General features: G+C 39.9%; 1 protein-coding gene across 4 annotated transcripts; it reads right to left on the reverse strand.

The window, feature by feature from the left end:
- Positions 1-3,849: 3,849 nt before the first annotated feature.
- On the reverse strand, positions 3,850-15,586 carry SNRPB2 (small nuclear ribonucleoprotein polypeptide B2). 4 transcript variants are annotated; one of them, XM_045885377.3, is made up of 8 exons: positions 15,450-15,581; positions 14,549-14,634; positions 13,403-13,492; positions 12,663-12,835; positions 8,328-8,468; positions 6,461-6,511; positions 4,702-4,790; positions 3,850-4,238 (listed from the first exon to the last, which is right to left on the reverse strand). In XM_045885377.3, the coding sequence occupies exons 3-8, from the start codon at positions 13,464-13,466 to the stop codon at positions 4,079-4,081; spliced, it is 678 nt and encodes a 225-aa protein (XP_045741333.1). In that variant the 5' UTR covers positions 13,467-13,492; positions 14,549-14,634; positions 15,450-15,581; the 3' UTR covers positions 3,850-4,078. The 4 variants fall into 4 exon arrangements, with proteins under 4 accessions (XP_045741333.1, XP_054365976.1, XP_045741335.1 ...); XM_054510001.2 differs by lacking the exon at positions 15,450-15,581 and adding an exon at positions 14,988-15,255; XM_045885379.2 differs by lacking the exon at positions 14,549-14,634 and having other exon boundaries at positions 15,450-15,586.
- Positions 15,587-15,796: the final 210 nt, after the last annotated feature.

Below are 15,796 nucleotides of genomic sequence, written 5' to 3' on the forward strand. Positions count from 1 at the left end.
CAAGAGTCAGACATTTAACCAACTGAACCACCCAGGTGCCCCACAGCACTTTGCATTTTTACACCATCTTCTTCTTATCAATATGCTGCCTTGGAAAAATACAATTTGAACTAAAGATCTAATCATTATAACCTATTTCAAAGGGTAGAAATCTGCTTTGTTAGTTTTTTTTTTTTAATTTTTTTATTTATTCGACAGAAGAGAGAGAGCACAAGCAGGGGTAGCAGCAGGCAGAGGGAAAGGGAGACGCAGTCTCCCCGCTGAGCAGGGAGCCCGATGTGGGACTCGAACCCAGGACCCTGGGATCATGATCTGAGCTGAAGGCAGATGCTTAACCATCTGAGCCATCCAGGCGCCCCTGCTTTGTTAGTTCTTAACTCACATTGGAATCACTCAGGGAACTTAAATATATTGCTGATTGGGTTTCACGCCTAGAGATTGGGATTTAATTGATATGGGGTGTACGTTAGGCACGGGCATTTGGAAATGTTTCCCAGATGATTCGAATCCGCAGCAGAAGTTAAACTTGAAGTTGAGAACCACCACATTATATGAGTGCAACATCTACTTCCTCCAAAACTGGCAACTCCCACAGATGGGCCCAAGATCCCAGCATGATCAAATCATTTTCGAAAGGTAGTTAGCTCCCTTTTTCTTCCCCCTCTTCCCTCTTGAAGCCTTGCTTCCCAGAGTTTGATTACATTCCAGGAGATTTAAGCAGTAAGTAAATGCATTGATCACTGGGAGCGGAGGAGTTACAAAGAAGAAAAGAAGGGCTGGGATGCCTGGGTGGCTCAGTTGGTTAAGCGTCTGCCTTTGGCTCAGGTCGTGATCCCGGGGGCCTGGGATCGAGTCCCGCATTGGGCTCCTGCTCAGCGGGGAGCCTGCTTCTCCCTCTCCCTGCTGCTTGTGCACACGGACTTGCTCTCTCTTTAAGATAAATAAAATCTTAAAAAACACAAGGAAAGGGGGAAGCCCAGAATAAACTCAGGGTTGTCAGATTGCAATTAGAGATACTGCTGTAAATTCCTTTTTCATATAACTGTATAGATAACAGCCACAAATACAGACATACGGTATCTCTGTATACCATTAAGAAAGGTAAGGACAGGCTGAGGAATGCACAGGACACTGAAGAGACAACCACATGTGGCATGATCCCAGATTGGAATTCTTGGGCATTTTAGGGACATCAGCAAAATGTGAATCAGACTGGATACTGGATTAATGTTATTTCCTGATTCTGCTGGTCACATGGCAGTTAGGTAGCAGAGTGGTCTTGTACTTAGGAAATACACACTGAAGTATTAAGGGGTAATAAAGGGTCAAGGTGGCACGACTCCTGGATGCTTCAGCATGGGAGCTGTGTACTATTTCTGTATTTTTTATATAAATTGGAAATTTTATCAAAATAAAAAAGCTTTCAGAAGTAATCACATGTTCATAAGCTCTTTATTTCTAACAGCCCCAAATTAAAAAGAACCCAAATGCCCATCCACTGTTAGAACTGCTAATGCATTCAATAGAGATGACCTTCAAAAGCATGCTAATGATTTTTTTTTTAATTTTAAAGTAACCGCTACACCCAACGTGGGGCTCGAACCCACAACCCTGAAATCAAGAGTTGCATGCTCCACCGACTGAGCCAGCCAGGTGGCCCCAAAAGTATTCTGGACTGGGGACAATTATAGTGCTAGAAAGCAGACCATTGGTTGCCTAGAGTCAGGGGTGGGGAATGGATTAACTGCAAAGGGGCAAAGGGAGTCTGTTTTTGAGGGGTGATGGAAGGCTCTGTATCTTGATTATGGTTATTACACAACCGTATACAATTGTCAAAACCCATCAAATTGGGTCACTCACCAAACTCATTAAAAATGGGTGAATTTTATTGCATGTAAATAATTTTTAAAAATCTGAAATAAAATCTTAAAAAAAGGGGGGGTTGCCTGGGTGCTCAGTCGTTAAACATCTACCTTCGGCTCAGGTCATGATCCCAGGGTCCTGAACTCTAGCCCCACATCGGGCTCCCTGCTCAGCAGGGAGCCTGCTTCTCCCTCTCCCACTCCCCCTGCTTGTGTTCCCTCTGTTTCTGTCAAATAAATAAAATCTAAAAAAAAAAATAAAAATTAAAATAAAATCTGAGTTCCCCATTTCAGAATTTAAGCAAGTCCTTAAAAAGGCCTACATAGTCCCATCTTACTCTCCCCTCCCTCCCTCCCTCTCGCCCCACTCCAGCTACACAGCCCTTTCTACTTCCTCTCATACAGACCCTCAAAGCAGGGATGTCTGTGAAACCCTTTTCTCAGAAAAGGTAAGGACAGTCACTGAGAGGAAGGGGTTAGAAAATGTAATAGCAACTGGCATTGCTCTAACATCTCAAGAGTATGGTCCTTTTTCTAGTAATTCATTCTTAATACATTTTACAAGAGTACATAAACTTGAAAACTAAGTTAAGTTATTCAAGTAAGTCAGACTCTAGGGGCACCTGGGTGGCTCAGTCAGTTAAGCGTCTGCCTTTGGCTCAGCTCATGATCTCAGTGACCTAGGATCCAGCCCTGTGTCAGGCTCCCTGCTCAGCGAGGAGTCTGCTTCTCCCTCTCCCTTTGCACCTCCCTCCACTTGTGCTCTCTCTCAAATAAATAAAATCTTTTAAAAAAAAAGAGAGATTCTAAATGTGGCAGCTTTAGGAATAAAAATTATTTTGCTTTTTCCTCATGTGTACATAAGAGTGACCTGACAAAAATCTACATAAGTCTAAAAAGTAGTCTTCCCATTAAGTATACAATAAAAATTCAAACTTTTGTTCAAGGAAATATTCAAAGAAAAACATGAAAAAATGATCAAGTGTCACTTTAATGTGTGCTGTAGGTGCAAAAAATTGTCCACTTCTACAGATGCCCATGGTTTTACTAGCAGGGGACTGAATCACAGCCTCAGGTATAAATCAAAAGCTAAAGAAAACGAGCTTTGGTGTTTAAGAATTAAACATAGGTGTTTGAGAATTACAAAGACATATCAAGGTTAGAATTGGCAATTCTTCACAAGTCAGCCTATTTATCTTAAAAAATTTTTTAGATTGTAAATTCTTTCCCTTGGAGGGAAACCTTCCTAAAGAAAAGGTTAGGTTATTAGACAAGCAGGTATTCCTTAGGAAAAATCCTGCATCAAGAGGATAAGAGCATGAAATACGAAGTTGAAAGACAGCATTCCCTTTCCTTGTTTTCCCAGAAAACATAAGTTACTCCGAAATGGCCTTTATCCAATTAAATGCTGAATGAAAAGCTTTGTGAAATGCCTACTACCACCAAGAAATGATGCTCACTTATTTGAAGAACACAAAGTTCAAATTTGGTTCCTGTCCAGGTCTCATTTTCTTCTAACACTTAGGGCAATTATTTTTACCATTAATGCAACATACACACAGAACTCCAGGATTGGCAGTCCATATGAATAAAAAAAAACTACAAGAAGTCTAATCAAGGACTTGATCTAATTCTCCTTTTGTTAAAATGATTCAATGGTGGCGTCTGAGTGGCTCAGTCGGGTAGGTGGCTGACTTAGGCTCAGGTCATGAGCTCAGGGTCCTGGGATCGAGTTCTGCGTCCCTGCCTCGGGCTCCGTACTCAGCGGGGAGTCTGCTTGAGGAATCTCTCCCCCTCTATCTCTGCCCCTCCCCCTGCTCATGTTCTCGCTCAAATAAATAAATAAAATATTAAAAAAAAGATTCAATGTTTCTCTGCCATTAGCTGCTCCAAAATAATACTAGGAAAGCATCCTATTACAGTTTTATATACCTTAAGAGGTGCTCTAGACTAGCATAAACATTTGATGACAGGACAACGGAATAAATAAAGTATTAGGTAAAGAATACCAGTAAAAGTTTATTATACAAAACTGAGGCCTTCATATTTCATAGTTCACTAAGGCTAAACAAAGCCTAGGTATTTTTTAAAATCATTCACAAAAATCTCACTTCCACTCTCCCTCATCCCAACTATTAAAAAATGGCCTGACCAAATGTTATCAAAACAAACACTATAAATAACACCAAGTGCTTTAAAGACAACTCTCCCATATGTTATTTCTTGGCATAGGTGATCTTCATGGCATGGGACGGTGTGATTTTAAATCCCTGTAAAGCATCCCTGGCAGCTCCAGCCTGTCCATCATTTTCAAATTCAACAAAAGCAATGTCATGCCTCCCAGGTACCAAACGTACTTCCTTGAAGCCAGGAAATCTACAAGAGAAACAATTTATATACATAAATATATAAAGGATATAAAGGATATCAAATACATGAATGCTTATTCTGTGTTTAAATCAGCAACTTCCCAATACTGGTCTAGGAAAAGTATCATATCCTACCAAGAATCCTGAGTAGGCTGAAAGAATCTAAAATACAAATAATAATACAATGAAAGAAGTACAGGTATAATGTAAGCTAGTTCAATTTTGTCACTATATCAAAGCTTTGTTTCCTCTTATACTCATCAATTAAGAGTATTCAAACATTAGAGGTAATTCAGCTTTTTATTTGCTAAATCTGCAGATTGGCTTTAATTCACATCATTAATCCCAGACCAAATCAAGGACGCTATAGGAATTACTGTTGCGATACACAAAAGGATTCAACCCATAGAAGAACTATTTGTCCTGTTGGGAGGCTTTCAGAACACAGACTGGTTTACGATAAAACTTACTGATTAAACAGCATGGACAACATCATCTCATTGGTCTCTTCTGGTAAATTATTGAGGAATAAAATATAGTTTGGAGGGTAATCAGGGACCTATTACAAAGAAAAAAGGCAAAGTTAGCTTTAAGTATAAAAAGTATAGTAAACCATTCGGTTCTTACATTAAAATCTAAACTTCAGAGAGCTACGTTCCAGTTTATTAAGGATTATGAAATTGTAGCACTACAGCGAACACTAATGCTGAAAAACAATGACACCAGAGAAATAAACATAAACCTAACAGCAACTACGCAGACATTCAAGTCACTTAATACAAATTTGGATGATTACAAATCTTAGTTTGTATTTAAAGTTTAAAGTATTTAATAGTATTTAAAACAATGTTTAAGTTTTAAGCATCCAGAGTCAGCTGTACTGGAAGGATTGTCAACTAGATTACATAACTGAAAGACCCTAACAAAACTAGAGAAGACAGCAGTGTCACCCATCTTCAGCTGGTTACCTGAATAATAACTCAGGTTTCAATCCTCGGAGTTATTGTTTACAATCTCCCAGCATTTAAGACAATTTGGAACTACCACTTAGAGCCAATACTTGGTGACTTTTAATGTTTTCTGCAAGTAAATGAGATATACAGACCATCTGGTTACATCCAATAAGTAGAAACAAGTATTATTAGATGTTAAACTAATTATCTGATACCCTAAGCTGGGGTTATGGGGAACTATAGGGACAGGGTCATCCTGTACCTAAGAGCCTCTCTGTCTTCAGGCGGCTACTTTCATGAAGAGAAAAGAGGACATGTAAAGAACTTAAGGCTTAGAGAATTAAGTGCTGGCATTTGTAAGCTGTACTATAATTGCTGAAAGACTCCAAAGGAGGGAGGGAGAGAATATAGGAAAATGCACATAACTTCAAATCAGAGAAGGAAAGCTCTGAGGTGCAAGGAATTCTCCAGACTTAAGGATCTTGTCAGACTCAAGCATCCAAGGAACCAAGAGGAAACCATTAGTACCTAATTGAGACTTTCTCTTTGAGGCCTCCAGCAGGGAGATTTGCTAAGAGGTTTCTAAAACCTATCTATAAAGAGACATATATTTGTTATCGGAAGCCGGAGCAAGAGTAACCATAAAACAACCTTGCTCTATTTAAAAAAGACAGTTCAGTGCTTTGAGCAACTGGTAGGGAAAGAGAGCCCATTCACCTGACCAACTTCCCCAACCTGTGTGTCTGTAAAGTCCTGGGGGCTTTGTACATACTGTAGCGAAAATAGTTCACTCCCAGCCTTTGTAGTTTAAAATCTGTCATTTTGATTCCATCATCGAAACATTATGGAAAGCAAGGAATAAAGTCAGGTTTCATTTCTGCCCCTTAAAAAAATTGCAATGTTTTGAGAAGTGAGTTTCTATGTTAAAGTGTTATATAATTTCATGTCTTTTTTTTTTTTTTTTTAAAGATTTTATTTATTTATTTGACAGAGAGAGACACAGTGCAAGAGAGGGAACACAAGCAGGGGGAATGGGAGGAGAAGCAGGCCTCCTGTGGAGCAGGGAGCCTGATGCAGGGCTCAATCCCAGGACCCTGGGACCATGACCTGAGCCGAAGGCAGACGCTTAACAACTGAGCCACCTAGGCGCCCCTAATTTCATGTCTTGTAAAAGGAATTATTTTCATTTTTTGGAGACAGGCAAGTTGTTGTATATTATTCTTATTGGTTTATAATTTTACTTTAAAAAGCAAGCACCCACGGAAACAAAGATTACCTGAGGATTTGGTGTTGAATTTCCTTGGGTATTTGCTGCATTTGGTGTTCCCTAAACAAAAGAAATAGAAAACAGTTAAAATTTCTGATCGCTCTAAAACAGCAACAGGTGATTATAATTTTAATTACTGCATAAAAATAACATTAATTTTTAAAAGGCCACCTACTAAATGGGAGAAGATATTTGCAAATGACATAACCGATAAAGGGTTAAGTATCCGAAGTATATTAGAAACTGATGAAACACCCAAAAAACAAATAATCCAACTAAAAAATGGGCAGAAGACATGAACAGACATTTCTCCAAAGACAAAGAGATGGCTAACAGACACATGAAAAGATGCTCAATATCACTCATCATCAGGGAAATGCAAGTCAAAACTACAAGGAGATGTCACCCCATACTTGTCAGAATGGCTAAGATCAGAAACACAAGAAACCACAAGTGTTGGTGAGGATGTGGAGAAAAAGGAACCCTCTTGCACTGCTGGTCAGAAGGCAAATGGTGCAGCCACTCTGGAAAACTGTGTGGAGATTCCTCAAAAAATTAAAAATAGAACCACCCCATGATCCAGTGATCGCACTACTGGGTATTTACCCAAAGAATACAAAAACACTAATTCAAAGGGATACATGCACCCCCATTTTTATAGCAGCTTTATTTACAATAGCCACCCAAGTGTCCACTGATAGATAAATGGATAAAGATGTGGTGTATATATCCAATGTGATATTATTCAGCCATAAAAAAGAATGAAATCCTGTGTTTTGCAACAACACGGATGGAACCAGAGGGCATAATGCTAAATGAAATAAGTCAGTCAGAGAAAGACAAATACTGTATGATTTCACTCATATGTGGAATTTAAGAAACAAAACTAACAAACAAAGGAAAAACAAAAAGAGAGACACACAGCAAGAAACAGACCCTTAACTACATAGAACAAACTGATGGTTACCAGAGGGGAGATGGGTAGAGGGATGAGAGAAATAGGGGACAGGGATTAAGGAGGATAATTATCGTGACAAGCACGGAGTCATGTACAGAAGTGTTGAATCACTATACTATACACCTGGAACTAACAACACTTAAGCTAACTCTACTGGAATTAAAACCTTAAAAAAACACATTAATTTAAAAAGATTTCTTATTCTAAGAATTTACATGGTACCTGAGTCAAACTTTAACTTGTCAGTTAATTTTGAAAGATCTAGTCCAAAATTTTAAAGTCAGTTAATTTTGAAAGATCTAGTCCAAAATTTTAAAGACTGTTAATCATAAAATTTAATCTCTAACCTTCAAAATTATGGAGAAATATATACGGAAAAACCAAGAACCAGTCTTTTTTTTAACAATCAGACAGAAGTCAAGCATTGTACTTCTTGAAACTGATTTCTAATGACTTTCAATCCAAAAGTAACTGCATTTTGGACGATAATCTCACTTTTATCTGGCATTTTAAATTAGATTTTTGAATCCTGAACGGTTCAAAGAAAGCAGCTTTGTGTGGAGTACTCAAGATAAAAGATAATATCTATAGCATTATTGACAGGCAGTAGAACTTGAGAAAGATGCCAGCAAATATTAACATATTTTGAAGAATGATGGAACTAAATGTCATACAAATTCAAATAAAACTGTTTAATATAAATCTGCGTTTTTAAGGGTTTAGATTTAATTCAGGGCTTAAATATAAATATCGGAATTCTAGAACTCAACCAATTCCAGCTTCTTGAAATTGCACCTTTTAAACACACACACAGGCACATACAGACACACACACCCCAAAGATCACCCCTTAAGTGGAAAACGGACATCCCTATCAAGTTCTTAACACCAACAAACCTAGGAACTTTGTTCATCTCACCTGACCAGGCTTTTTGTTTGCAGTGGTCGCAGTCTGTTCCACAGTTTTTGCTTTTTTCTTTTCCTTCTTCTTTTCTTTGTCAGCAAAAGTGCCGCGCATTTTAGATATTATATCAGAATCTGTTTTTGCATACTGGATTCGCTGTTTTAATTATTTGGAAACAGGTTACTATTCATTATGCTGAAAGCTGTTTATACTCTTCATTAGTATTTCAAATTTCATTACACAAACACACTACAAGCTGGTTTTAAACACATCCCTAAGGAAATCTGTCAAATACACTGAGCACCAAATGAAAATAAATTGTGGTCTATGATTCACAACTTAGACAAAGTTAGACTCAACTATGCTTATTAGAAGAAAACCCATAGATTTTCATATGGGAAACACAGAACTTTGCAACATCTGCACCATGGCTTCTCTCAATTTCATGAAACAGAAAAAAGCACTGGAAAGTTGTCTACTCCTTGGTAAGGACTCTCAATAAAAGGGTCAAGATGTGTCGATTAGCTGTGGAATGTATTATATGGAATTTGTTATTTCCAAAGGTAAAGTACTCAAGATTGAGAATGATTTCCCTTTGAATCTGATCTAGGATTTTTAAATGAAATGACTAATAGTGGCAACAATTTAAACTTCAAAATGCTTTGAAAAGAAACAAACTAGCATCTCAGCTAGTGCAATCAGGCCACTTGCTGATTCTTCCTATACCACGGCCAGCAAGAACAGTATGCCAGCAAGACAACAGGAGAGCTTTTAAAAACCCTAGTCTAGGAGAGCATTTGGTAAACTTTAACATGCATTCTAACTACATGGAAGACTGCAGATTCTGATGCAGTAGGTCTGAATGAGGCCTGAGATTCTGCACTTCTAAGAGGCACAAAGTGGATGGTGGGGCCCACACTTTGAGTAGCATGGCCTTGGCCTAAAGCATTATCACACAGCTAGATTCAACACCAATCACCCAAATTTTTGCTAGGAGTTAAACCATTTTCTAGGGTGTATCTATTTGCAAAATGCAATTTCCATTTCCAGGAAACATTTCTTCTCTGGAGCTGAATGAGCTGAAACAACCTCTCTGACCATATCAAAACACAAGAGTCCTACAAATTACTATCTAAAATTGCCTTATAGAATAAGAATTTCATCTCAGTCTGAAAGGAAACAAGTGACCTAAAACAGCATGGGTTTGAAAGAAAATTTGTTAAAACCAAAAGCAAGTCTCTCTTTTTCCCCAGCTAGAGATGAGTGTGCTGGGAAAACAAGAGGGGAGCATCCTACCCTCACCTCAGTATGCAAAGCTTTCTCTGACTATTCTGGGCTACAGTACCATAGGGTTTCTAAGCGGACTTATCCCTGTAAGCAACTGCTGGTTTGGCATGTCATCATCTAACCAGAAGGAATGCTTAGACTCTTTTTTTTTAATTTTTAGATTTTATTTATTTGAGAGAGTGAGAGGCAGAGATAGTGAGAGAGAGCACAGTGGGAAGGAAAGGGAGAAGCAGGCTCCCCGCAAAGCAAGGAGCCTGACGCAGGACTTGATCCCAGGACCCCAGGATCATGACCTGAGCTGAAGGCAGACACTTAACGACTGAGCCACCCAGGCACCCGCTTAGACTGACTCTTAGTCCCAAGGACTCCCCTGCCATCTCCCCTGTGTCTTCAACCTTCTCCCTGACCTGAACAGATCTTGGGTGACCTGTCCTTATGACACAGTCACCTGTGAAAAATCCCTGATCTCAGCCATCATTCTCAGCTGGCTGATCTACACTATTGATTCTCAACCAGAGGTGATTTTGTCCACAGGGGACAACTGGTGCTATTGAATGGAGACAGTCTGGGTTGTCATGCTACTGGCATGTCGTAGATCGAGCCCAGGGATGCTGCTAAACACTGCAATGAACACGATAGCCCACCACAACAAGAATTATTCAGGTCAAAATGTCAAAAGTACCAATGCTGAAAAACCTTGGTTGGAGGCCAAAGACCCATAAGGGACAAAAAAAAGTATACCCACAGCTTAGAAAAGGAGCAAGGTTTACATTTATGCCAAAGGTTTCATAACAGAAGCCATTCAGGAAGATGGTTCTACATTACTGAGGTATTTTTGGCATTAAATAACCAAATTTCCTTGAATTTGGGTAATTTTGTTATGAGTTCCAAGTTACAGCAAATTTTGCTTACTTCTGATCTGGTATGTTGGGATTTAAAACAGAAGAGCAACTAAAACCACCTGAATGAACACAAAGCAAGACAGCTCAAAGAACATTCTTCTTCCTCTTCCAGGATGCTGGAAATTTGGCAGTATCTGCTACCTTCCTGAAGGTAGAAATGGAACTCATAAAACACTTTTAGAGCATTATCAGTCTACTGGACTTTTCCCATTGACTTAAAATAATTAGTTGGCAAAGTGAAGCCAGTGCCAAAAATGTCTAGCTTTCCTGTATCTGAGTGACTGGCGCATGCAAACTTGTCATCTCAACTCAATAAAACAAAACCCTGTATAGGAAGAAATCGTTCCTCCATATTAATGTAATTTTCGATTTAAACTAAAACCCAGTCTTATGCTCCTGCCAACTGCGATCTCCATTATACTATTTCTTCATACTTACTAAGACAGACAAACTGGTTTCAGGCAATTCCAACTTATTAAAAAGAGTGTATGAAGGCACAATCCTAGTTTTCTGAGGTGGGCCTTTCCACACAGCTGGTGCCCATCAGGTGAGAAGTGATGGGAAAAGGGGAACTGGATAGAAAAGGAGAAGAAAACTTGCTCTAGTAACAGAGAAAAAAATGCCCACTCCTGAATTAAATAATGAGCTATATAAAGGCCCTTGAACCAATGACCACAGCCAACACTGCCTGTTTTTATAAATCAGGTCTTGCTGGAACACAGCCACATTCGTTCATTTGCATACCATCTACAGCTGCTTTTGCTGCCATAAAGGCAGTTAAACAGCTGCAGGAGAGATCATCTGGCTCACAAGGCCTAAAATACTTACTATGTGGCCCTTTAGGACAGTGTGCCAACTCCTAGTTTGGGGGGAAAAATCGTAATACTGGGTGTCAGGTTAGCTTTCGAGGCCTTGTACTGCCATTGGTTGTATTAATATAACCTAGACTGGCAATTAACCTTTCTGTGCCTGATTCATTCTTTCATTCTATCTCTTTCTTTTTTTTTTCCCGATTCTTCATTTCTAAAATAAAGGGATTAAACCAGTATCTGCGCTAGACTATGGGCCAAATCCAGCCAGCCCATGGCCTGTTTTTGTATGGCCTATAGGTTAAGGACTTCTTTTTTCCCTACAGTTTTAAAGGGTTGTTAAAAAAAACTCACACAGACACAAGAATATGTGACAGAAACTGTGGCCCACAAAGCCTCAAATATTTACTATCCAGTCCTTTATATAAAGTTTTTGCTGACCTCTGAATTAGCCTAAAGGATAACCAATCTGCTTACGTTTTATAGGTACTGAAAATGAACACAGGCACACAGCCAGTTAATGGTAGAGTCAGAATGAGGATCCAGGGCCTGGAAACTCTGGGCCTTGGCTTTCTCCTCAAGGTCTCTTCTCATCCCATTCTAGTCTCAGGAAAAAGCACTAGGAATCCGTACCCAAGGTACTCTGTAGGTACACATGATTCCATTGATTTAAAATATTTAGTTGGCAAAGTGAAGCCAGTGCCAATAATTTCTAGACAGTGGCCTCCTGAGTTCCCTAGTCCCTCTCGGCCCTCCAACAACCCAATCTTCACCCAGCAGCTAAATGTGAATCTCACATCATTCCTGAGGTTAAAACTTTCTATGCATGACTGTTTCACTGTCACTCATTGTTTATTCATCAATAAAACCTATGATTTAAACCTATGAATTTTTCTTAGATCACTGCTTTTTCTAGACTGCATGGCTTCTGATATGTATTTTGCTATGCTATTTTCTGAAACTTCAAATCGATTTCCTCTCTGACCCATGATTTTTGTGTTTTGTATTGTTTTACAAGTTTACAAAAAAGGTTTCTTTTTAATCTTGAGTTAACTTGTAGTTCTTCTGAGATGAGAATATTGCCAATACTGCCACTATTTTTTAAACATTGTACATCTAGGTGTACAATGTTTAAAAAATATTGTATTTTGTTATTGCCCATCTGAACTATCATAAACTAGTGAATTATAAACTCTATTACTGTGTTTCTATAAATACAAATGTGTAAATAAAATAAACCCAAACTTGCTTTAACAATTAAAAACAGAAAGGAACAGCCATAGTTTCAAATGCATATCTACAAACCTAACATACCATTAAGTGATTAAACCCAAAATATAAGATTGCCTTACCATTGGTTTACCATAAAATGGAAATCCTTGTAACTGTCTCAAGGCATTTGTGGATGAGCCCAGTTCCTTAAAAATAACAAAGGCTTGCCCCCTCATCTTCATGGTCTTTAAAGCTACAATATCTACAACGTGGCCAAACTGAGAAAACAGGGCATACAGGGATCTCTTCAACTCTGAGCAAAAGTAGAGGGGAAAACAATTTATTTATTAAAGAAACAGTGGCAAAACTCTTCATAAAATGACACTGCAATGAGTGCCCCCCACCACGCATTTACTTAAAGTTACATATTTTAATAAAATCACATTATACTACTGGCTATCTAATTTTAAAAGTTGTATTTTTTTTTAAGATTTTATTCATTTATTTGACAGAGAGACACACAGCGAGAGAAAGAACACAAGCAGGGGGAGTGGGAGAGGGAGCAGCAGGTTTCCCACAGAGCAGGGAACCGATTCAGGGCTTGATCTCAGAACTCTGGGATCATGACCTGAGCCACCCAGGCGCCCCTAAAAGTTGTTTCAAATCATTTTATCTGAGTGAAAACATATTCACCAAATTTCCAGCCCCTACCTACTTTTGTTTTTAAAAAGCCTTAAAATTCTCACACAAAAGGAACAAGCCATTATTTCAGGTACTGACAAAAATTACTACATGACAAGTTTTGAAGCAGTACAGTTTTTAAGACGCTAGCAATTAAATGCACTTCGGTTGTGAACAAATGGTTTTTAAAAGCACTTACCTTCTTTTTTAATTTTGTCATTCATATTGTTGATGTAAATTGTATGATTTGGTCTGATATCCATGTTTGGAGTTAAACTGTTCAAACTGCCTAAGGAGACAGTAAATATTCTGTTATAAACAGGGAGCATTAACTCACACTGTTGTGTCGTATAAGGACAACCCAGGGATTATTATTATTTTTTTTAAAGATTTTATTTATTTATTTGACAGAGAGAGAGCGAGAGCAGGAACACAAGCAGGGTGAGCGGGAGAGGGAGAAGCAGGCTTCCCGCCAAGCAGGGAGTGCGATGTGGGGCTCGATCCCAGGACCCTGGGATCATGACCTGAGCTGAAGGCAGACGCTTAACGACTGAGCCACCCAGGCTCGCCTAACACAGGGACTATTAACTTCTCAATTTTCTTTCAATCCCAAATGTCAGAAAATATCAGTTTTTGTTAGTAGTCTTTAAAACCTCTCCAGCACTTGCTAGCCCTCCTTTTTAAACAACAACAAAAAATAGTTCTCAGGCACAAAACTTGGTGGAGCACCAGTATCTAGGCAGATTTTAATAACATTATTTCACCCAATACATTTATTTTTTAATTTATCTTTCACTTGCAACAAGTTTTTTCACCTAACAAAATAACCTTTGTTTTTTAATGAAATTATTTTATTTTTTTAAGTAGGCTCCACACCCAGTATGGAGCCCAACGTGGGGCTTGAACTCGCAACCCTGAGATCAAGATCTGAGCTGAGATCAAGAATTGGATGTTTAACCGACTGAGCCACCCAGGTGCCCCACTTAATTATTTTTAAAATAATATTTTAGGTTTTAAGGGAAATGAGAAAGAAACTAGCAAATGTGTGCCCAGTAAAAATCATTAACACATTAACGATGTATGCCAAGCAATACTTAAGGAGTACACTTAAAAAGTGCTTTCCTATCAGTTACTTACTTTATATACACCATCACACAACTCTAAGGGACTTGAAATTATGGAGCTCAGAGAGCAGTATGGCATGATGGTTAAGAGCTCGGATTCTAGTACCAGCCTCCTCTGAATTCAAATCCTATGTATGCTTATTACTAACTGCTTGACTGAAGGCAAGTTCTTTAATCTCAGGTCTACGGCTGTAAAATGGGGCTGGTGTAACAACACTTACCTACTAGAACTCAGAAGACTAGATGACAAAGTTCTGGCACAGCTCTCAGATGGGCAGTGAACACTTCGAGTAGCTGTTATTAATGGCTAAGACAGGTAAAGGACTTGTTACCGTTATCGTTAGACTAATCGTTAGCTAATAAACAGCAGACTTGGGAATTCCACCCTTGTTTCCTCGCCTTTTGCACTTTTCTTTCACAATCACTTGACTATTTCATTTTTTACACCGTTTTTAGTTGCCAACTGTGACCCTGCTTTATTTCCTTGGGTGCCCCCCCCCATATACTTTCATTTCACCAATTTTAAACCCACTGTGTGTGAACAGTATAGGAAGCCTGATAAGGGAAAAGCCTACAGACAAGGACTGCACTTGTGCGGAACAGGTGAAAGGTAACTCAGAGATCTCGCTTCTCAGAGATCTGCGACCCACCCCCCCTTACCTGAAACCTGGAAGGGCTGGGGTCGCGAAAACGACAAGAAGAAGAGAGTGAGACGTCAAACTGAAGGCGGAGCTCTCAAAGGGGAGGCTCTTGCAAGATCTCACGCGAGGTTTGAGAGCGGTCTGGACTAGAGCAAGGGCACCTGGAGTCCAAAGGCAGCCTCCCGCTTCTCTAGCCGTGGCAAGTTCGACCAAAGCCCCAGGAAGCGGCCAAGCGATCGCCGATCCCAACCCTTCCCACTAGAGACAATTCTCCTAAATTCGGAGGCCTAGCAGGACCAGCGCGTTAGTTTCCAACTCCTCCCGCCCTCTCGCCAACCCCTCCGCGAACCCGGGAGCAAACACTCGCCGTTCCCAGCACCGCGCCCCGTCCACTCCCTGCTCGCACAAACGGGCGTCAGGCCGAGAGGCGGCCGACTACCCGGAAAACGGAAACAGCGAACGAGACCGCGTTCCAACTCACCTGAGGCCTACGCTGGTCCCCCACGAACCGAAAGCCGGAAACGGAGCCGCTACCGGAAGTTACGCTACCACGCGCCTCAATCAAGCGCCGACAATTCGAGCAGTCGAGCTTAGAGTCGATCGATGCCCTCCGGCTCCTGCGACCGCAGCTGGACTCTCTCTGCGCATGCGCATACCTGGCTGCGGGAAGCGTGGCTGGGGACCGGGAAGGATCTTGTAGGAACCTCATGGATTAAACTGGATTCCTGGGGTCGTGCAGTGAGGCGATAGGGAAGGTCAGTGTTTCCTTACGCAGCCACGACTTTCTGTGGTTTTACCCCACACGACAGTGCTTTTCATCTTTCCAGA

Source organism: Mirounga angustirostris, unplaced genomic scaffold (genome assembly GCF_029215605.1).
Source record: "Mirounga angustirostris isolate CCGP_5_RB_7025 unplaced genomic scaffold, mMirAng1.0.hap1 SCAF_10, whole genome shotgun sequence".
Taxonomy (NCBI): Eukaryota; Metazoa; Chordata; class Mammalia; order Carnivora; family Phocidae; genus Mirounga; species Mirounga angustirostris.